The sequence below is a fragment of the Lytechinus pictus genome, chromosome 2, assembly GCF_037042905.1.
Source record: "Lytechinus pictus isolate F3 Inbred chromosome 2, Lp3.0, whole genome shotgun sequence".
Lineage (NCBI taxonomy): Eukaryota > Metazoa > Echinodermata > Echinoidea > Temnopleuroida > Toxopneustidae > Lytechinus > Lytechinus pictus.
The window spans coordinates 48,588,083-48,612,503 of NC_087246.1; the positions used below are offsets into that span (position 1 = coordinate 48,588,083).

Genomic DNA, 24,421 nt, shown 5'->3' on the forward strand with positions numbered 1-24,421 from the left:
ATTGATTTGTGCTCTTAATGGAAACCAAAGTGTTACCAGCCTCTCCACTCTCTCTTTCTCCCTCTCTCTCTCCTCCCTCTCTCTCTCTCTATCTCACTGCATTTCCGTCAGAAAGCAAGCCTGTAATGCGCGACCGATTAATCATTATTACCACAGCTCCATCTATAGTCTCAATTTATTGATCAAAATCTTGGTCTAATTGCAACCCGTGGGCGGTCAGAAATCAATGCAAATGCATTTGAAATGTTATCTATAGTCTGAACTTCAGTCACAAAGTCATATTTCTATTCGGATTTTATTTCAGCTTTAAACTTTAAACTAAAGATCTTCACAATTCAAGCAGAAAAAAATTATCATGTATAACAATTTTGCCTTTATTTAATTGTGTTATCTCCAAACGTGTACACGTCTTTATGAAGAACCGATGTTTCCAAACATTCCAAAAATATATTATTTACCAGCCTTACCCCTGTTAAGCCCCCGAAACTATGAATTTAAATTATGGAAAAAAATCAAATTACTTTAAATGGATTCAAATATTGGTATCAGATTATCTTTTCAATAGGCCCCGGTATATCAATATAAGTAAATTTTAAAAAAAGTTTGATAATTTCAAAAGGGCTAATACGGTGAAAAAAATCAGTAAAACTTTGTTGGTTGGCACACTAATGAAAATAATCAAAAACCGTGAGTTATTTATAACTTGGGGGAAAATCGTACAGCTTCACGTGAATCGTCGAAGAACTAGATAAGACAGATCGCAGCTAAATTACGGTCTGACACCCCTACCTTCTGAAATCGACGAGTCCGTACCTCTCTACGAAACTTTGTTGCTGTATTGTTGCGGCTCATATTCATAACTCACCGATCCACTCGAGTAGCCGCCACGCACACACATCATCATCACACACACAGCGGGCCACTATGGAAGCACACCCACCTCTTCGCTCCCACACTCCTCACGCACACTTATTATCCCAGTGGACTGATTGATGCTGGCTGGCGGCTACATCGCGCTTGTTTGCACCTCATTATCACCCATCTTTCCCGGTTATTTATTATTCCCTACCCCCGCCTTGCCTGGATTACCATCACCGCAACCAGTACCACCAGTACCACCGAGTCGAGTCGAGACGTCTTCTTTCACAACCTGTATATATTTTACTTGTCAGGATTAACGCAGGTCATTTTCAGGAATAACATAACTCGTACCATACACCGTCTTTCTTGGTTTTTATTCAAACCAGAAATATCTTATGTGAATATGCCTTTATCGTGCAGGACGAATACGCGTCGACATCTCGGGACCGTCTCTGCTTGTTTCTTACTATATTTCTTCGTCGCGGCGGTCGATGGTGTCCCGCAGAGGACGTCGCGGGGCCCCATCGCCGAGGTCGACCCCGACGCGATTATTCTCAGAACACGGGGTCAGCAGCAAACTCCAAACAACCACGAATTTACGTCGACGACGAACTCGTCGACGACAGACACATATGACCCTTCGTATTCGCTGAACAATTTGGATGATGATTTCCTTCTCTTCTGGAATTTAAGCAGCGTCGACGAAAGCGAAGACGATGCGACGACGACCAGGGAGGTTCCTTCGGATGATGAAGGAACCAACCTGGAGGAATTAGTTCTCAGGTTAGAGGAAGAAGCAAGACTTGATGAGATGGAAATGGAGGGAGAGGTAGTGAGGCAAGCGTTGGAAGCAAGGAGATCGAGGCCGTCATCTAGACTAGCACAACCAAAACGGGTATGTAACATGAACATATTATATTACATACACTCTTAAAAAAGTTGGGCAAAAAAGCCCAGTTTTTAACCATTACTGGGCAAAATACTGTCCACACTACTATTGGTTAAAATCTGTCTAAATTCATACTGTCCACACTGCTATTGGATAAAATCTGTCTAAATTGGGTAATAAAAACTAATAATTGGGAAATAAATTTGCTCAATTGAATAATAATTGCCCAGAATATATATATATATATACCGAAATAAATTCGTTTAATGTTTCATGATGTATAATTCAAATAAAATCATTTTATATTGTTCTTACATTTTCTTATGTTGATGAGTTTCAATCTGGAGCTGGAGGATGTAAGACAGCATAAATAAACGTAATTCTTACCTTGCAGAGATGTGAGTAAGAAAAGTCGTTCAGAACATGAAAATTCAATTTAGCGATCACAATTGTCATGTGCATATACCTGTAGGGATTCATAAACACTTATGAACATGGCAGTGTTCTAGTTTTGGTCAATTAATAATCCTACCATTATATAGTAGGGCCTATTCAAGGAAGAAACAAGTATTTTTTACCATAGATGCTTGATACGATATATCTAATACATCTATGCATCTCAAGGAAAGTATTATATGTCATATACTTTCCCTCTGATGCATAGAGATTCAGTAGGGTACATGCAATCGACTTACAACCATAAGTGTTTCTATTGCACATAACCAGCGAATACAATCATCTGAGAACAATCATACCAAAGAAAGTGTTTTGAAAGACATTATTTTTTAATATTAAGATATTATAGTTGGTAGAGTGCTCCCTCGATCCAAATGGAAGATACAGTGGATGACCCAATAAGAATTCTTTTGAGGGCATGGGGAAGGAGAGTGCGCGTGGATTAAAGTTACTTTATATTCAAGCAGTTTGACAATTTTCCTTTTTTAAGAAATAAAATTACGGGAAAGGCATGCTTTACCGATATTTTCCTTTGGTGTGTTTACCAAGGGCAAAAACATGATCTGAAATTCCAAACAACTTTCAAGAACATTATGAGTCATTTCCGTATTGCGAATCTGTATGTCATCCAAATTGTGATGAATTTATGTAAACCGTATTACATTAGACGGAGTTCATGGTATTTCAGGAATTGACCAATCGATGTGGGTCCAAACCATGACCATTTTCCAACGAACTCGGAGAGTGAAATTACAAGAAATTTGATTTTGCCTTCAGCTATATAGGATCTGCATTTAGATAATAAATGTAGTATTACAACGTCATTTTTTGTGATTCTTGGAAAACGGTAAAAAATAACAAAGTGCTGACCAAAAATAATGAAGGGAACACATGATATTACTTGAAGACATAATAATTACTTGAATATGAAACCTCATCGTTTGCAAAGAAATCACTCTCACCCTTCTTAAATGTAACACATTCTGCAGTTCTGTTATTGTTTTAATACTTTTATATCATTATCTTTATACAATTGAAATGATAAAATCAGTTCATTTATTGATCAAATATGTATTTAAGCTTGATTGGTGATTTATAATTTGATTGGTAAGTATGTATGTTTCATAATAGTATTACAGATATTAAACTAGCTCTTAAAAGGACTTCTACCATAAACCCCACACCACAATAACTTAAAAAATGATTTTTTTTTTACCAATAATCGAAATAAGGAAAACATTTGTCTGTCATTGATGTCTGTAATTAATGTGTTTTGATTTTATTCCAAAACCGGAAAGTGTTGAAAAGGAGGTTTCCCGATGCACTCTTTACAGTCATGCAAACCATGCCAGAATCCATATAGACTTATTATCTGTTTTTAGGATGGTTGTAGTTCATACTAATAAAATCTCAAAGTTTTGCTTTATTGCTTTCTTGTAGATAATCACTTAAAGGTCAAACCCACCCCAAATAAATGTTGATTTGAACCAATAGAGAAAAATCAAACAAGCATAACACTGAAAATTTCTTCAAAATCGGATGTAAAATAAGAAAGTTATGACATTTTAAAGTATCGCTTATTTTTCACGAAACAGTTATATGTACAACTCAGTGACATGCAAATGAGAGAGTTGATGATGTCCCTCACTCTTTCTCTTTTTATTCCAATCAACTCTTTGTTGGGGTGGACTTGTCCTTTAACTGATGTGTCTTCCTTATTATACTTTATCAGTGCATATATCTTCTTTACACGTATATATCTTTATTTCATATTCCGTTTTATTCAAAATCTAATTTGCTTTGATTTCCTCATGCTTGCGTATGTACGTCAAGAATGAAAGTTCAAGAGCAACAGCTTTTCAAATAAACCATTTCATAAGTATCATCACTGAGACAATATGGGACGACTTTTATTCACTATTCAGCGATTTTCAAAAGAAAAAAAATGATCCCAGCAAAAAGTTTTCGAAATAAATGATGTCCTAATTATCAAAATGCTTGCATCAGTAAAAATAAAGCGATGAAAGAATTAATCCATATGCGATTTTTGAAAGTGTAGAAAATTAAGTAAGATATCAGTTAATTCTTGGTGTTGAAAGTAATAAAATGTCAAGTACGCAAATTAAGTTTTAAGTAACATTTTGTCGATTATACAGCGACAGGGTGGTATATAAATCGAAAGCTATTTTCCAAAAGACGTAAAATATACGTTGGTTGGTTCTAAGTTCTTGGAAGAAAGTGAGTGAAATGGCATTTGTTGAGAGAACAGTAAGAAATCAGAAATGACTAAGCTCCATCTTCATGATCTTGTCCGGGGTGAGAGATCTATTCAGTGGGTATCCCTCCTTTCTATTAATAAAAGAAAGTCAAGAAGCAAGTGTGACACCACTGATTTGGTTAGTCATCGGTATCAGGCGCCAACCTGTTAGACGTTTGTTAGTCATGGGGAGGCGATCAGAAGAGACATATTCCAAAACCATGGCTCCAGAAAGTGCAATCTCACCGTAGCTTATGCTCTCAAAGGCTGATCCTGATTTTATATTGTCAGATTTTGATGATTCAGTTAATGCAATTATATGATGATTCCTCTCTGATTTTGTCTCAGTGATAAGTAGATTTTATAGCATACTTGTAAGTCCTCTGAAAACCCCATCTCCCTGATTGAACCCATCTGTAGTTTATGCCTAACCATCAATATCGAAACTTAAGTAAAATTCCAATTATGGATTTGTTTAAATCAAATCTATTAACGGAAATTGTTTTAAGACAGAGACCTTAGATTGAGAAATCACATATACATTTATTATAATATACCCCTTTGCTCATTAAGTTTGTTGTATGGTTATATTAAGATTGTTTTTAAATTATTTCATAATGTACGTCCATGCTCTATTCTTGCCATCGGTATTGTACAGAATCAGCGTTTTGCAGACGAGAGGGTTTCTCTGTACCGCCTTAAATTTCTAGCCTTCTCACAACCCACTGTTATTTACTTCATTTACCGTAATCAACCATTTAAGAATAAGCTTACAGTCAGGATGAATACATAGTGATACAAATTTGTGCAATTCGCGCTTATTGTGGCTTCTGGAGCGGTTGGGATGGAAATGGGGGAGGAAATCACGGACGAAAGGGGGATATTTGATTCGAGTTTGACAAGGAGTTTTTCGAAGTGTCTTGAACGGGTGTGGGTAAACTAAGGTTGGCTCCCTGTACATGCTGAGTAATTGTGCCCCCAGACGGCAGTTGATAGACCTCAAGTTCAAGAATAGAGTTTCCCTCAATTTACGAGTTTTCGTACGGTCTGGCCTAGTACTGCGAGATCCCACCACATTCAACTTAAAGGGAGTCACGTAGCATCAATAGTGCAATAGAGATCATAGAGATGCTCAGACTTTCATCTCTCGTTATTCTCTTTACTTTTTCCTATTATTCATGACTTTAAGTAGTGGTTTGTGTGTATTATTTGTATGGGAGGCAACCATTTTCATGGACTGACTTTTTTAAACATTAGCACAGCAGGAAAGCTCACAGTGTCACACAGTGTGATCACAAAGTGTTCACATATCCACACTGTTAAGATTCTTCAAATTCAACAGTGTAGAGATGTTTTCACACTGTGGACACCTCGGCAGTGTGACTGTCCACAGCGTGTTCACATGGTCGACTATGTGAATACGTAATTCACACCGTTGAAGTGCTCAAATTTTACAGCGTGAAGGTGATTTCACGTCGTGCGCCACACTGTGAACACACTGTGGGATAATGTGCTTTTTTCAGTAGGGAATCCCTTATCAAAAGGTCCTTACTAAACTAAGTCGACGATTTTGATAAAAAAATGATGGTTTATGAGGAGCTAATCTATTATTTAAACATGATGAAGGCCAGCTCTTGTTTGCTCAATCTCATCTAGCTATGTTAGCACTGGCTTATCCAGGGGGGGGGGGAGTGGCACAGCCGGCCCGTGCCCCCCTTTTGGGAGGCACAATTAAAATTTGTAACGTTACAACAGAAGAGTGCCCCCCTACCTTTGAAAATCCTGGATCTTCTCCTGATATTAGTATCACTTATCTTCTGCATCACATATTTATCCAGTCACATGTCACTCCACGTGTTTTAGTTTTCTTTTATTACTTGAATTAAGTTGATTTACATAAACAAATAAATGGAATTTGATAAACTGATATAAATGCTTAATATTAGTGTTGATCGATAATAAGATCCCAGGCATGCAAGGTTTGTTCCCAAAGTCGAAATGGATTTATCTGGTGCGAAGTTCTTATCTGTCATTCATTGCTGACACATATTATGCTTCTTCGAAATGAAAGAATAGTGTCGCGAGGCAACAATTTCAGGGGCTGATTTGAAAATATGGGGCACTTTAAAAAGCGATGGAAAGGTATGTTAGATTTTATAGGACCTAAATGATTATTTCTGTCATTTTGGCATCTAAAAAAAAGGTGGACCAGCTGGATAATCAAGGAACTTTAAATTAAACGTTTATATAATGATAAATAATAAAGTACAATTAATTATATTTAAGGGGTGGGGCTCCACCCCCAAACCAATTGGTCATTGAACATCGTAGGGGAAGGGAAGCGAAAATACGAAATATTTTGTATTTTTTCCATTTCAGATTCCTACACTGTCTTTCTTGCTGACCTCATTTTGAGACCATATCACTATTCAACACGCGTCAAATATACCGCACTGGCAATGAATTTGGTATGAAACGACATTGAAAAGTGTCATACCACATTTCTATGCGGGAAGGTAGATGTTATGTTTTCTTGTTCAAAATGATTCTTTGTTATTCTCTTGTAAACACAGTGCACACAGACTCACCGCAAACAACTCGAATATTTTCTTTAACAACTTTTCATGTTGACAAGTCTTTGATGTTGCAAATACTTTGTCGTTGCACAACGTTATGATAGGGCCTATACAAGATGTATTGAACAGTAATTTCAGCTGTTCTACTACTAGTTCTTTCATTTTCACTTTTCATCTAATTTTATTCCACCTATACACGCCATCTGTCCTTTTTATTGTAGCTAGTCTCCTTTTTATTTTAATTTTCCTTTCTATATTTTTGCTTGTTCTCTTTGATCGCTCCTAGTTTTATGGTATTAACAATTTTACCTTACATCAATACACATCACACACGCGCACTGTGATGTAACCACACACACGCACGCGCACACCACCTTCCCGCTCACATCCGCATTCATGTCATTGTAGCCTACATTTTTTAACTTCTTAAAAAAATATTTATGTATTTGATTATAATGAACATTAGTTAATTAATTAATATTCAAATATTTCATCAAACTCTCTTTGATTCTATCGAGCTCTCTGAACAATCTACTCGTGTGGGGGGGGGGGGGGATACTCTTGTCATTTTCTTAACAAATAATATGTCTTAAGTAATGAGATGGAAAAGAGAAGAAAATGTTCTGTCACTGTTGCATGATTTGCTGTGACCGAGGGACATCCCCCATGAGAATCCATACGAGGGTAGGCGATGAAATTACACTTCCTGTCTTTTGAGCCTTGAGGAAAGAGAGAGAGAGAGAGAGTGAATTAAAATGATATCACACAATGTAAGATGACAAGATCACCGAAATTAATTAATTAACAATTCGACTGCATCACAGAACTACCATGGAATTCCTATTCATTGGTCAGTATTGAATGTTTATTATTTATTGTATAGATTGTTTTGAATCCAGTTTTCATTTTACTTCGCCATTTTTGTAGTAAATCAAATAAACTTTCATCATTTTATTGTACATGTACATAATCAGCAAGAACAAGACCAAATTGTTTTTAATCATTAACTTACAGAGTATGTTATTTCGATCTTAAGCGCGGACTTTTTAGAATGGGGGAGGGACCGCTTAATACACAGGGATAAACTTCACATCTAGCCTGAAAGCGTCTTGATACAGGTTGAGATTATCATCTGAACCGGGGTAGGGGGTTAAATATAGCTCACTTTACCCCCTTTACAGAGTCCAAATCTCCCACATTTAGCCTAGTGTTCAGCCAAATTAGGCACAATTTCGTATATACTGCTGGAAAGAAAACAGTGTCCTACAGTGTGTTCACAGTGTCCTACAGTGTGTTCACAGTGTGGAACACAATGTTCACAGTGTGGAACACAATGTGAATTCAAGATCACAATGTGGTAATGCTCAAATTGAACACTGTCAATATATGACAATACTGTGGATATATACGTTTACACTGTAGAGATTTCCACAGTGTGAAACCAGCTTTACATTGGTTGAGTGCATGGTTTGTATCAGATCTTTCTCATAGTCCACTGTGTGAAGCGTTGTGGTCCAGTGGATTAGTCTCCGGACTTTGAAACAGAAGGTCATGTGTTCAAATCCCAGCCGTTGCGTAGATTCCATCAGCAAAAAAAAAATGATACACATTGTGCTACACTCAACCCAGGTGAAGTAAATGGGTACCTGACAGGAATTATTCCTTGAAATATGTGTGCGCTGTAAAAAACTATACGACCGTCAAGCTAGAGCCGGAGTATAATGATATCCAAATATTTTGGAAGGGCAAAGAGACGGTATAATCATAATGTGATATGAGGTATACAAGAACTGTTTATTATCAATAGTACTATTATTGATCACACTTTGTGGCTTTGCGCTCTTTCCATTAGGGGTTTACTTGTCATATGGCAAACAAAATGCATTTATTGCTTCATGTTTGTGAGCACTTGATATGTGGTAAGAAAAAAATAGTGAAAAATGATTAATCAAGAAATGTATTTTGAATTACATAGGAAAGTATGTATGTATGTATGTGTGTATGTATGTATGTATGTAAGCATGAAACAGACAAAATATGAGTATAATAATTTTTTACATATCGTGGCACAGATAATTATTCGACTTACGGTTACCGTATTTCATTAATTAATTAAACTTGTTCATAGTATATTAATGGAATAAAATGGATGGATTAATTTCATGGATCTGCTAATTATGTCAGTGGGCATATTGTGATGTTATCTTTGTGAACTTATTCGGAGTTTAAAAAGTCATTATTGATTGTCATTTCCATCGTATTTGAATTTGATAACTTTGGGTTATTCGCGTAAATTTTCAGTGCATAAACCCCATAAACACACTTTTACATAAAAGGACTTGGAAATTATATTGGTTTTCAGTCTGGAAACAAAGCTATACCACACCTCCATACCTAGCCCCCGCAACAATATCATACTTGATTAATGAATTCCCTTTCTGCACACAATGTTCATATTGATACAGTGGGATCATAATGATACAGATTTCTATCGAAGGTTTATCACCCGTAAACGACCACAGAATGGTTACTAAGAAAGCGTTATGTTTAATTTTTTTGCTTTGAAGTAATTGAGTTGAAATTGAAATACTTCCGTCAAGATTGAAAGATTATTTTTAATGGAGGCTGATTGAACGTTGAATTGAACAGGTGGTTTTTGAGTCGGTAACATAATACCTATGATATTCACTTTTCTGACAGATTTCATAGATAATATCTATGATTTCATTCTTAATAATTTTCAAGCAAAGCGAGGGTAGATTATGTTTCAACTTTCTCATAGTGATTTTCGCTTTTCAAATTTTCATGAATTTTGCGAATATTTGTTGAACTCTTTCTATATAAAAACTTTTGTGACTTGTCTACTTTTGGTTCATGAGAAGTATAATATACAATTTATAGAAAAAGGTGCGTGGAATTTGAGAAAAATATAATACGCTTAGTTTTGTGTACACAAAAATTGTATACAAACATTTTATTTACAAAAAATGCATATTATCATGATTCCTTATGACATGTCAGACGGAAAAAGTAGTTTATTAAGACACATTTCCTTTCATCCTGGTAAAATTTAATTTCCATTTCTTAACCCTTCAAATAGAAAAAAAAACCGAGACCTGGGGATAATTCGACCCGCTATACAGGCCTTGATCATGAAGATGTTTCTGTTAATGTTCCGACTCGCTAGGTGGTTATCGGGGGGGGGGGGGGGGTATCATCTAATTCATTAAATAAACTCAAACTAATTATTGCATGATTATGTCACTTTGCTCATTATATTAGCTTGATTAGGAGAAGGATGTTGGTTTAAAGGCAAACTATGCGGTTGTGAATTCGTTAGTTAATTGCGCGGAAGAGACTGATGTATACATCCCAGCTGGAGTTGGGGACTTCATGAATTCATTTCCAATCAGTAATGAAATGAACATGATTACCGCCTCTCAATGTGACCATTTACAGAGTAGGTACAAATTTAGGAGAGAATGATTAACAATCTTAATTTAATATTCAGGCATGTATATTTCAATATTTGTATTGATTGCAGAAATTGAGAGTGAGGAGTGAACTTAAATAATGCAGCTATGGCTAATGGGATTGTGAATGATTGCTTTAACCAGTGGATCGGAGATGTAATATGTATTTATCCTAAACGTCAAACCTGACATTAGTACTCACAAGTAATGAGGTATAGGTCCTATACGTACGAAAATTTAGGCTGTATTTATTTCAAAGTCAAAGTCAATGTTCAAACTCCGCTCCTGAGTTTGGGTGACTTCTGTAGAATGTGACGTCAACACATAAGTTAGTTACCTCGTCGTGTTTCTCAAAAGTACATGTAGTACTTTGCAGAGAATTTTGTTGTATTCACTGAAATAAATGACTAACTTGAGTCCACCCCCATAAGAGTTAAAATTATTTCTTTGACGCAAGAAAAATGTAACGAATCAAAGGATGGTAATGAAAGCACAACGTGTGGGAAGGAAGGAAATGAATTCGAATTATCGAGCACAACGAAAAGAATCTCATTTTCTGGAATGCATGTACCCGTTTGTTCCAATATCATATATACCGGCAATCCAATTTAGAAAGAAACGGGACATGGTCAATATAATTTGTGTTGGCAAAATCTTTTTCTTCTGCTCAGTGACAAAGCCTTCGTCAACATTCCGGTTTTCATTCATGTTAAACCACGATCTTTCCACGAACAAGAAATTGAGAAGATTTTTTTATTTGAATGGTAACATATCGAATAAAAAAATGATCATTTTGTCACTTGTTACCAGAAGGACGACTGAAGACTCGAACATGTCAGCTAATATTGCATTCCCTTTATAAGTGAAGACAGTTGTCAAGTAAATTTGATCAGCACCCATCAGTAGTATCTGTATACGGTAATGACCGTGCAATTATTTGAACTCTAATTATAACGTATACATGTAGGGTTAATTATGAGTAATAATTTCATGAAATCGACGAGATACGAAGATCCTCTTATGAAGCTCCATTAAGATATATATTCATCTCAATACAAGACCATGCGTTCTTTCATTCTCTGAAAACATACTTACAAGTGACGGGTCGAAGAGACACTGTACTTGGTGGTTTATGTTTATATCTTCGTCAACACTCACTGTCAACACTCAACACCCCGACTGTCAACACCCCGACTGTCATACACGACACTCGAATGTAACGACAAACCAGAGGGTGTAGTTTGTCCTCTGGTTCACTAAATCAGGTTAATGTCATTGGATGATTCATTGACATCTTGAATGAAGTATCCATATCAAACAGCTGTAACAGTTCAAGAATCCACCATCCTTCCGTCCTGTTCAATAGCACTCTTTCATAAAAAAAAAAATAGGATAGGATACAAGTAAAAAGCTACCGAAATGCTGCTTTTTGATTGGCTGACAGATACTTGCAAATGGATTGCGGTACTTGTGATGTTTAGGAGGCGCTGAACTTGACTGCTACAGGAGACTGAAAATGGAACAAGATCCTGATCCCTGGGGAGAGATGAAGATAGAACATGCCCTTGCGCTACTGTCACACTGCCAAGGCTGATGTTCAGTCACACCGAAACGGAACCGGCCCAGACAGATCAGAGGTACTACGTTATTTCGAATGGCATGTTATCGGTCGGTTTGGGGTAGATTTCGTTGGTGTGACGGATCAATAGGAGAATGACATGACTACTGAATAGGATTGGTAATGTCCGTAATCGGTTGTTTAGCGGTGTGACAGGGTACTTGGGGCGCGCTGTTATCCGAAATTGTAACAACTTTACTTTATTCTGTAGAAAGAGAACTCAGTCTCAAACAGAGCAGCTAGTAGGCAGATATTCCACTGATCCGAGTTTGAAATTAAACTATTTTGATATGAAAGCGCTCTTTCCCCGAGTGAGGACTTACATTGTTGGTTGTACGATAACTGTAAAAGACAGGCACAAGGCATGCACAGAACAACATGTATACCGAAAATACACATTTCTGAGAGATGTGCGAAGACAAAGTATTCATGATATGCATAAGATGAATGTGTGGGTGTGTGAGGGTGTGTGTGGGTGGGTGTGTGTGTGTTTTAATTTCAACAGACGTGTATCAATCAGATTACATCTTGGACGCCACCAGGGCTCGAACCTGTGCATGACTTTGGAACTTCCCCAATGGAGCTTGAACATGTTGAATGGCTTTATACGGGCGCACGCCACAACTCCCAGTTAGATGAATTGTATATAGGACATGTAATCATTGGTCATGTTCTACGGCAAATGTATTAAAAACACAGCTTGTAAGCAATGTGTCTGTGTCAGACATAAAATGAAAGCATTCCGAAAATGATTCCGTTCATGGATCCTACTTCTTTTGAAGAGCCTGTTCAAATTTATGCTTTTAACTCCAGTTATTTCTAACGAAGATTTGTGACGTTTTCTTTGACCCGGCCACTCATTCAGATAGACATGTGTGTTAGTGTTGAGTAAACAGTTTTCTATTACACAAAGCAGTTTTCTTTCTTCAATTTATTCTATCAGGTGTAAATATTTGTTCAAACCACTTCCTTGTTTATTTAAAGTCCAATTCATTCAAATAATGAATGAGAATGGTTTTAAAGGCCATCTTAAGACGATTCTGGTGATATCTATAGGAAATTTGATAAAACGGTTGCCTACATGAAATAGTGCCTGAATATTTTGTACTGTATAGAACCTCATTGGAATTTTTCAAAGCGCATAGATGCACGGTCTTATATTTTTCTTTTTGTCAGTCGAGTTGGTAATTATTGTCGAAAGGGGCACTTACTTCAAAATACAAGGAAGCCATCTGTTGTTGCTCAAATTGTTTCATGCTCATTCTCAAATCTTTGAAAAAGATATGCATATTTCTGGTTTATTACCATACCTATATTTGAGAATGCGTAAAACGAACTTAAAGAACCTTTAGAATTGACTACTTCAAGACACGCAAAAAACTACACGGGGATGCTATAGCTTAGTTTATCCCAGAGGTTTGAAATCTAGACCTGACCTACCGAACGCTAAAAGTCAATAAATAGATCATTTTATTCGCATTTCACACAAGAACCGGTATTTATGATGTATTACATGACGTCACATTCGTTGTCGTCACATCATATCTGTCGATCACGGAACCTTGATCAGCTTCAACTACCCACGGACTCGCAACCGATCCGTAGCAGTACTTCTGGCACAAATCAGTCTAGGATCGTGGTCATGGTATGCAAGCGGTTGTAAAAGAGGATATCTTCACCAACCGATAGAGCTGTCGAAGTGACAAAAAATGTTTGTATTAACAGGGGCCTCGGAAACGGGGGGTGGGGGCGCCCTTTTTTCCAAAACAGTGTACAAAAACGTAAAAATGACCATCTGATTATAATTTTTTGCATGGTCAGCCCCCTCTCCACTTTCAAAACCGTTCTGCGGCCCCTGCTGTAATAACGGTAAGGATTATACTAACTCTTCTTTAAACAAATGATATGATGACATAAAACACAGCACCATCAAGATGAAACATGATAAAACAGATGAGGGTGATTTCGGAGTAATAACCCCCCTTTTTTTTTGCATGTCAAAATATCTTCCCGTGTCCGCGGCCCCCAAATTGGAATCCTGGATCTGCCCTGGTACCATTCAAAAAATATTTTAACACCCTCATCAGGATATCAAGCAATACGAAATGATTCACTTTGTGCAAACAAGCGATTTCATCGGGACTGCTGTTCTTCAAAATGTAGTACGTAACATACGTAACAAGAAAGTTTGGTCAAAGGTATGTATTTGACCATCAGTAAACTGATATCATTTACGTGAGTTTTCATTTGACAATGTTTTAGTATTTTTTTCGAGTCATTTGTCTTTGATTATTATTTATTTTGAATAAGGGATTTCTTCATTCGACAATGATGTCAGGACCATTAGGATACATTGATTTGGACTATTCATTTCATCTTTCCCTCTAAATTCTATTAAAAATATAAAATTATGTCATATCATATTCTATGTTTGTTTCTGCAAGCTGAGGATTGGAAACCTGCCAAGTCAATTTGTTTTACTCGTCTTTTATTTTCCATGTTCCTCCCAAGACTGGACGTAGAGTTGCCAGGATTTTGTTTGATTCAGCCATGTTTCCCATCTATCAGGAGGAAGATAGCGTGCGAGGGTCCGCTTTACCTGGATTCATCGACACTGGATGTCATTCTTTCTCCTCTTCTTTCCTTCATTATCTCTCTTCTGACGTCCTCTCTTACTTACTCTCCCTTCTTTTTTGGTCTACTCTACTCCGAACTTCTATCACTTTTGCTCTCGTTTTATTTTTCTCTCCTTTCATTTCACCAGGGAAATCTGTTCATCTCACTATGGATTTTTTTTTCTCTCTCTCTCTATTTGTCTGTCTCTTGTCGTGTCTTTCTGACTAATTTTGTTGTCATCTTCTCCTAAACACACATTTCTATCTCTCCATAAATTTCGGATATTGAATAATTTATATTCACTTGTTATTATATTATTGCGCATCCACCGATTTCCATTTATATCAGTTTCCAATCCGTCCCCTCAATTTGCTACCTTGTTCGATGACTGGCAACGACAAAATGGACTCGTCTTATGACGATTTTAATCGTAAAATGACTCAATAAACTCTCTTGTAGTGAATAATTTATCTGGATAATGAATGATTTCCAATCATTTTTTACTTTATGAATTGCGCTTCCATCGAAATCCATTTATATCAATCCATCACCTCAAATTGCTACCTTGTTCGATGACTGGCGAGTATGAAATGGACTCATCTTAATTAATGATGGTTTCCATCGTAAAATGACTCAATAACTTCTCTGGTAATAAATAATTTATCTGAATAATGAATGATTTCTAAACATTTTATTTGCTTTATGGATTGAGCATCCACCGATTTCTGTTTAGATCAGTTTCCAATCCATCCCACAAATGGCTACCTTGTTCGATGACTGGCGAGTACAAACTGGACTCGTCTTAAGTAATGACGGTTTTCTTCGTATTTGACTCAACAACTTCTCTCACCAGGAAACAAACATCAATTCGAACACATCGTATTTGAGTTCTTATACATATACCACATATTGAAGGGCTTATCGAAGTATAGATGGACGCTTGTATACCTACGTAAAATGAATTGCATTAGCTACCTCTAGCATTACCTTTTCCAGTTCTGCCATCCTCCTTCAGCGTATCTATGCAATGGCAGATCCAGGGGGGGGGGGACATCGGCCCGTGCCCCCCCTTTTGAGAGCCATAATAAAAAAATTGTTAATGTAAATATGCCGTTTTGCCCAAGTGTGCCCCCTTCTTAAAGCGAGGACCTTTTTTTTTTGCTTGTCAAAATTTTCTGCGGACGAAATGACCTTCAATTTTAGATGTGAACCTTTTTTTTTTGGGGGGGGGGGCTTGTCAAATTTTCATCGCCCCCCTGGAAAATCCTGGATCCGCCCCTGTATCTATGTATGTGTTTGCTGGTCTTCATCTGATTCTTTGACCCTGAGATGGAGTTCATACCAAGATCTTGCAACAAGTTCGTCTTCAGTTTCGACTAGAATAGAAGCAATAGCCAGCTAATGTCACTTTTCTGTCCTGATTTTCGGCATATGGCTGTATAGCTCTGTAGGGTAATGGACATCTCCTCCTCCATATAATTTTTCTTCAATCCTTCTTCTTCATCATCTTCTTCAACAATTTTCATACAAACTATTGGGCATTTATGAGGATTGAAGAAAAAATATAATAATATGTTACCTAAATCATGTTTTGATTACCACCGCAAGCATACCGAGGGTAACTTCTTCGTAGGAGAAAACGACAAGTTCCTGAAAATCAAATACACGACAATCGGGAGTGTTAATATAATTATGTTCGTACCACACTCACAATCACACTCTATATGTTGACCAAATCGCCGATTTGATATTATAGCATAGTGACCTCAGTTCTCAAACTTATCTTTCTCATTCATAATCCAGTTTCTTTCAAACTTTCATCTTTCATACAAATCATAGTTTATTACCAAAGTTGAAATAAAAAGAAGTTCCTAGTCAGGGACAAATATTTGGTCAGGACTACATGAAAAAAAAAAGATGTCGTGAAAGGTGGAAAGATTTTCGGAGTTTCGATATAGATATTTAGTGTATATGACTGTGTTTCAATGGGATGTAGGTACTGATCAGATATTAACTCTTTAAATAAAGAAGAGTACAAAAGTACTTGGTAAAAAGGAAGCATACATACGTTTTGAGTAAAATATTGCCGCAGAATTGCGTTAAACTTACACAGCATTATTTTGTGGTTATCTATCCGAACAAACATTTGTATAATATGGTCTCTCTTAACCAATATTGGGCAATGGGCATCGTCCAGAGGAATCACCATACATCTTCGCCGTACAGTGAAGTTTGGGGGCAGATCGTGATGGATTATGAATAGGATTTAGAAGCTGATGTTCGGTAGAGGATGGGGGATCTTTATTTCTGTCGCCGCTTTGGCATTGTGGCGTAGCCAGTTCTACTAAAAATTTGCGTGATATAGTTTTATCGACTGAAGAGAGACCAGTCGCCCGTTTCATAATCACTTACAACCATGGTATCTTTGCCTTTATTGCAACTACCATGGAAACCTTGATTGTGATTGGCTGCTTAGCCCTGTTACCATGGTAGTTACCATAATGACAAAGTTACAAAAGTTGTAAGTCAGGTGATCTCTGTAGGTTTGCATGGTGGAGTTGTAAGTCCTTTATGAAACGGGCCCCAAGGCCCCGTTTTATAAAGGATTATTAGAGTAAAAAATTTAGAATTTCTGTAACAAGTTCTCTCCCAGCCAATCAAATCGAGTGATTTCAGTAGCTTTTAACTGTTATTGCAATTATTTTTATATTATTGCAAGTTTTATGAAATGGGCTCTTGAATATTGTGCATGAGAGGTGCAATCGTATACAATAGAACCATTGCTTTGGATTGGGGACCTGGATTGTGTGGGGGGGGGGGGACTGAGTGAAGGCGACCAAATAACAACAATGGAGGAAAAACCCTTTGCACATTATACACGTGAAACCAACTATATAGTACCAGCATGTATTTCAGATGAAAGATTATCATGAGGTCGCAATGTTCCGAATTCTGAAATGAACATATTCTTTTCGGGTACCGTGTCAGCCTCTCGGACGATATGGATGCGAGACCCTCGTGACACCCCTACGCCATCCCGAACTTTCCCGGCATCCAGGGGGGGGGGGGGCATGGTAGGCTAACATATTTCGCTCTCCATAAAACATTACACGATGTGACATGACATGTCGGATTTTGAGAAGCTATAGATATGTTTTGCTCGAGTTATGATTTCAACTGACAACGCTGCTTAAGTTGGCTTGCCCTTTTCGAGTCATCCAGGGGCGATGTAGTAGACGGGTCGTCGGGTCGATGTGAACATGGTGAATGGGGCCTCTCGCCATGGTCCTGGGAAGCGGGGGTGCTGGGGTTGCTGAAGCACCCCCAAGATTTTCCTTGGGGATGCTGCATGTATTATTTCCCATGATATAGACAGCACCCCCTGGAATTCTGGTAAGTGTTTAAAAATGGAGAAATGTAAGCCAAATGACGTATATTTTGTAGTGAAAACCTTTTTTGGGGGCTTGTCCAATTTCTTTTCTGGACCAAAATAACCTCCATTTTGTAGTGAAACCGCTTTTTTTGGCTTGTCAAATTTACATCAGCACCCCCCAGTAAAAAAGAAAACCCGTTCTCTAAATACAAAACTGAGCATTATTCCTGTATACGGATTTTGTTATTTTGTTAGATAACTATAGGTATCCGATGCATTCAAATCGGTTCGAAAAATGACAGTTGAGTTCGTATCCATTTTCCCTTCAAGTTCAACGTAGATCTTCTTGAGTAACCGTCTGTTAGGACGAACTAGATTCTATGATTCCTGCGGGACGGGATGTAGAACGGATGTTATCTTATATTATGTTAGGCCTAATTGTAAATGGATAATTTTCATGTTTGGTATTCAGCTGCTGTGGGTGTTGGGGCATATCAGAATTACGTCTCACTATTCTATTTCAATTGACCTGTCCTGAATGTACATCACCATTACCATGGTTACGATGTAAAAAAATTAGCAATAAAACTTTCAGATTTTTTTCTCACTCCACAACCCACCTCACTCTCTCTCTCTCCTTCTCTCTTGTGTAAGGGTTTTTCATAAAAATCGACCATGATAATTAAAAGCACACCTTATATATCCCCACGTGACATGTGTCACCGGTATCCAAATACATGACTTTCGGAATTAGCAATGTCTTATGTCGTTTAGTTGTAAAGGGCAAGATGTCACTGATGACGTCACAATACATGCATGATATCCCTTCGGGTATCAGCAGACATCTTGTGTACAGATGCCAAACCCCATACTGAACTTGGGCCCTGTTTGGTACAGATCGAGGTAAACAAAGTCTCAATTTTGTTGTACTTTATCAAAGGTATCCTTCATCATCATTAATATTCATAGGTTGCGCTCTTGACAATGCTTAAGAAGGAGTAGTGTGGGCTAGTGATTAGAGCCTTGGACTCATGATCGTAATTCATGAGGTTGTGAGTTCGAATCCCCGCCTTGCCACTATGTCTCCGTTTGGATTAGAAAAAAGACTCGAGGGTAATATCTGTTGTATGTAAGGTCAGGCACTATGCCTGATAAAAAAAATAGACGTATTTGTTTTCCCTATACCAGCTTGGCGTTGAATACCAGCAGAAAGCTGTCCTGTCGAGTTTCTATAACGGGAGATACCATAACAGAAACATAACGTGAAATCGAAGAATAGATGTGTGATCGTTGTTTATACATGGAAAGTCCGGGGTTCGATCTCCGACCGCGGCACCTACGCCCGTGAGCAAGGTATCTAATCGACAATGCTCTTTTATCCTGCATTTAAATAAATTAAAATGCTATACGCATTCTTGGTAACTAGGTGTGCACTTGTTTTAAAAAAATCGTGGAATTTACGGAACAAAACAGAACCGGAAAAAATTGTCAAACAAAACGAACATATTGTAGTATCAATTTCGCTGTCTTGAGCTAATATTTGAAGTCAATAATACACTTCTGAATCATTTTCTATTGGTAACTCAAAGAAATAGGTTGACTTAAGTAACTCGAACGTATGTATTCATTTTTATGTAAAACTTATTTTCTCGAATCCGTAAAAGGTACATTAGAACGCAAATATTCATTGAATTAAACAGGAACGTAAATAAGAGGGTGCACTGGAGTGTCGGCAGAGCAAACGCTGAGAATGGCTTTCAGGGAAGATAAAAGTTCATTAAACGAAGGAAACCGTGATTCATTTTGATACTATTCACATTTATTGTGAAAAGTTTTTTTTTTGTCTTTAAGTATTGACTTGTTATCAGCAGGTGATTTCAATTTAAAACCATGTTCTGTTATAAGAGTCATATCTCTTACCTTGAATGTCAGCCAGAATGGAAATGCTACATTAAAACGAGTAGTATTGGTAAACCTTGGTAATCTAAACACTGTTAAGCCAAATGTTTCTCTCGACCTTCTGATAGAATTCAAGTCGGAGAGGGGAAAAAACATCTGGAAATCCAAGGAAATGAAATTAGAACAGAATGACGGCATCCATTTCTTGGCGTATCAATCGGTTGCAGATAGGAGAAACAATATTCTGGGCCTACATTTTTGCAAATAAATATTTTTTTCTCGGAAAGTCTAAGATTTCTTTTACTTGATACGTACCAGCAGGGGCGTCGATCCATTTTTCAGATTGGGGGGGGGGGCAAAATCATGAATCAACTTTCCAAAAAAACAAAACAAACAAACAAACTCACACACACATATGCCTATATATATATATATATATATATATATATATATGACTCATGAGATAGAGACACATATCTCACCAACAAATTAATGCGAATGAAATTTCTTTATATTCTGACCTGAAAGCTTGATATTCTAAGCATTTTTGGTACTAACGATTAAGATGTGTATCTAAAAAACAATAGATGCGAGCGCGAAGCGTGAGCTGAAAATTTTGATATTTCGATCTGAAAAAAATTTAGTTTAATGGACGTTTTTAATAAAGAACAAGATATATATCCAACAAAAGATTATTGCAAATCGAAGTGGGAGTTCTTTTGAGGTCTAGAACTGAAAACGGGACATTCTATTCACCTATTTAATCATGAAAAGTATGGGTTTTTGCTACAGAAATGATGCGAGCGCGAAGCGCGAGCTAAAAAAAATTATATTCCAATCTGAAAAGCAGACATTTTGAGCACGATTTTAGATAAAGAACGAGTTGTGTATCTCAATCTCGCTTGCTGATTTCTGTGTAACATTACAATTTTATTTTATTTTTTGCACATGCGGAATTATTGGGGGGGCAAAACGATATGTTTGCCCCCCCAATATTTTCATTGGTGGGGCGATCGCCCCCCTGCCCCCCCCCCAGGATCGACGCCTCTGCGTACCAGAAGATACAAGCTAACTATGCAAACAAGACCATTCACTTTGGATAGTCAATATATATTGCAAAAAATCTCCTTAATATTTGGATTTGGACTTATGGAAGTGAGGTACGAGTTCCAGAAAAAAATATTTTATCATCGGTAAAATCGTCTGGCGAAAAAAAAAGCATGTATCACAAGACATTTCTGAGTTTAGCTCTGTCTAAAATCAAAGCTATGTTGCGTGCCTGTAGCGATGTAATGAATGTTTGGAACGCAGCATGTCTGTGCCCCTGACCCAGTTACTAAATATTCTATGAGGTTGCCCCATTCTAACTGAAGCAAAATCGAATCAAGCTAAACAGAGAGTAGGATAAAGGAAGTATTCACACAAGACGTCAGTCTGACTATGTTATTAGCTACGCTAATTAACCCATAGATGCGCCATTGAATAAGCTACGTTTTAGCATTTTATTTTACTTTTGCGACGATGCGTCAATAAACGTTATAGCCTGTATCCGAATTAAAATGGGTTGTAAGTCTTGCAATGATCAACGGATGCGTCAGTCTGATCTATTGCGCTAAACGAGAATAAACTGGAATATTTTAAGATATGTTTGCTTCTTTTACGCTGCAGTCACATTTCCCCTACGGCCGCCATACGGCGAGTCGAAAACAGCCGTTTTATCTAATTTTATTCAAACCACCCGTATGTAGCTGGTACAAAAAAAATGTTACGACGACTGTTTTCGACTCGCCGTACGTCTACCGTAGGGGAAATTTGACTGCGCCATTACTGTCGACATCATACCCAAACAAGATGGGTATTGGCCCAGAATCTGATGACGCTATTAGTTGCGCTTATGAATCAAATATCGTTTCAGTCTACATGGGTAAGTGCTTGGTTGATACAAAACATAATTACTTATCATTTTGTACATAATTAATGCCTAAACAAAAATTTAGCCCCCATAAGATAACCTCTGTTTGAAATAAACCAGGCTTCTCAATTTGACAGGGACTCGTCTGTTTGCTTATAATTGTCGAAAGTAACAGCACACTGCAGCGCATCAAAATTCAGTTTTATGAAGTTAACTGTGACGTCACTTTATGTTGTGTGGCCCCTTGACCCGTAAATGCAATATCCGGCTTGGTCCAGTATGCAACTCCACTCGGATATCCGAAAGTCGTGGGCGATTTATTCCTATATTGCGTGCAATATCATGAGCACATTCTCAAGACGGCTCCATCCGGGTTTTTTTTTCATACTCGGCTGAAATTCGATGAACAAGAACGATTTATATCGATGGACGTGGACCTTTAATTAAGCTGAAAAGCAGAGCCTTGGAGAACACATAGAGAAAAAAATTCCAGTTCATACTGAGCGCCTCTTAAATTGGTTACTTATAGATACTTTCTATAGATGTCGTGATTACCTTTTGAATACTAATTTATCGGGGATGAATAGATGATATTCAAAGAAGTTGCTATCTTGATAGGAAGAGATATAGGGAGACGATAAGGGGGATCTATGGGGGAGCGGTGGGGTGAGGGGGTGAGTTGACGCCTCGTTTTTATCCTCTTTTGCTCTCCCGTGCGTAGTTATGGTTATAATTACCAGGTCCATCATCAGTCATGATCCCATTAATGATTTCCGTTTCCCCTTTTACCGAGGGCTTCCAGGCCAAGTCATGAACACTTCCTATATGCGTGAATAAAAATATCTTTCCAGTCCCGAGAAAATAAAGTCAGAAATAAATTTCGATATTCGTTCTGGTTTCTTTTTTTCATCCATGACTCATGGAATGTGCATTCTATTTTTTTTAAATTCATAGTATTTCAAGTTTGAATTGTCTATCAATTCTCTTTTCGTTTTATATTCTTGAATCATTTTCAAGATCTATTTTATGTATATTTGTGTGTTTATTGTTTTTATTTTTTTAATGTCTAGATATCAGTTGTGGGTTGGTCTATTATGTTAATGGACATCTTAGTTGCGTTTTTTTCACATAAAAATCCTCTTCACCTTGCTAATATAATCAACTCTGAACTAGAAAATGTCACCGAATGGATAAGAGCAAATAAATTGTCACTAAATCTTCAAAAAACTAAATATATGTTGTTTAGCAACTCTATAAATACACTTCCTGTTGATATTATTTTTGATGGAACTCCCTTGGAAAATGTATCCCATATTAAGTTTCTTGGAATAATAGTCGATAATAAGCTCTCATGGAAATTTCACATAGATAACATATGTAAAACTATTTCACGCAACATTGGTATAATTAACAAGCTTAAATTTTGTTTACCATTATCGTCTCTGCTGACATTATATTCATCCCTTATATTGCCTTATTTAAATTATGGAATTTTAGCGTGGGGTAATACACAACAAACACTCTTAGACAAATTACTCCTATCACAAAAGAAATCTCTACGTATTATATGTCACACGGCATATTTGTCTCATACTGACCCATTATTTTTTGAAAATAAAATATTGAAAATTAAAGACTTATATTTGTTTAATCTCGGTCAGTTTATGTATAACTATAACAACAACAACCTCCCAAATGTATTTAATTCAATTTTTCAAAAAAATCTATCCATTCACAACTATCCAACAAGGCGATTGGGTGAATTTCATTTACCACTTTTAAGAACTTTGCGGGCTCAGAACACATTTATATATGATGGACCGAAGTTATGGAACTCACTTCATAATGATATAACAAATGCAACATCTTTGAACTCTTTTAAGACTAAATTCAAATTATCTCTATTAAAACCTTATAATATACTCCCAAATTAAGTTTAATTCATCATCTCTGTCAAGTCATCATTATTACTTTAAAGACTACAATTAAAACATAAAATAATTATTATCCTTTTTTTTATATAAAAAAAAAAATCTGACACAAGTCCTTCTCCGATGTGCTCATTATTGAACCTCATACATTATTGTGTCTATCCTCTCCTCTATTTTCTCCTCTCCTGTCCGCTTACCCGCCTTCCTACCGGTTATTTGTTTACGGCATCAATCACATTTTTCGTGCATTATATTCTTTCCAGGTTATTTTATATACTTTTTCTCCTTTTATACACATCATTGAATCCAGTTTGCTTGAGTCCACGACGGCATGTGTTCTATCTACGTACAACAACACCCATCCATCTTCTCAGGGCATTCTCCCCTTTTTTTTTTTTTTTTTTTTTCCTCTTTCCTTCTCTTTGTCTGGGGGGGGGGGGGGGGGTGGGGTGGGGAAGGGTGGATATATTTAGGACGGGTTGTTTTGTCCTTTATCTAACTGTATATTTTTGATAACTTTGTATTTATTTTGTGAGTATTTCCCTCTCAGTTATTGATTT

General features: G+C 37.0%; 1 protein-coding gene across 1 annotated transcript in view; it reads left to right on the forward strand.

Moving 5' to 3' along the window:
• The first annotated feature begins 1,264 nt into the window (after positions 1-1,264).
• LOC129278508 (peptidase inhibitor R3HDML-like) overlaps positions 1,265-24,421 on the forward strand; it is a 40,591-nt gene continuing 17,434 nt past the window's right edge. Inside the window, exon 1 of the mRNA XM_064095673.1 lies at positions 1,265-1,756. Within this exon, the coding sequence (XP_063951743.1) occupies positions 1,265-1,756 (492 nt within the window). The remainder of the gene's footprint in view (positions 1,757-24,421) is intronic.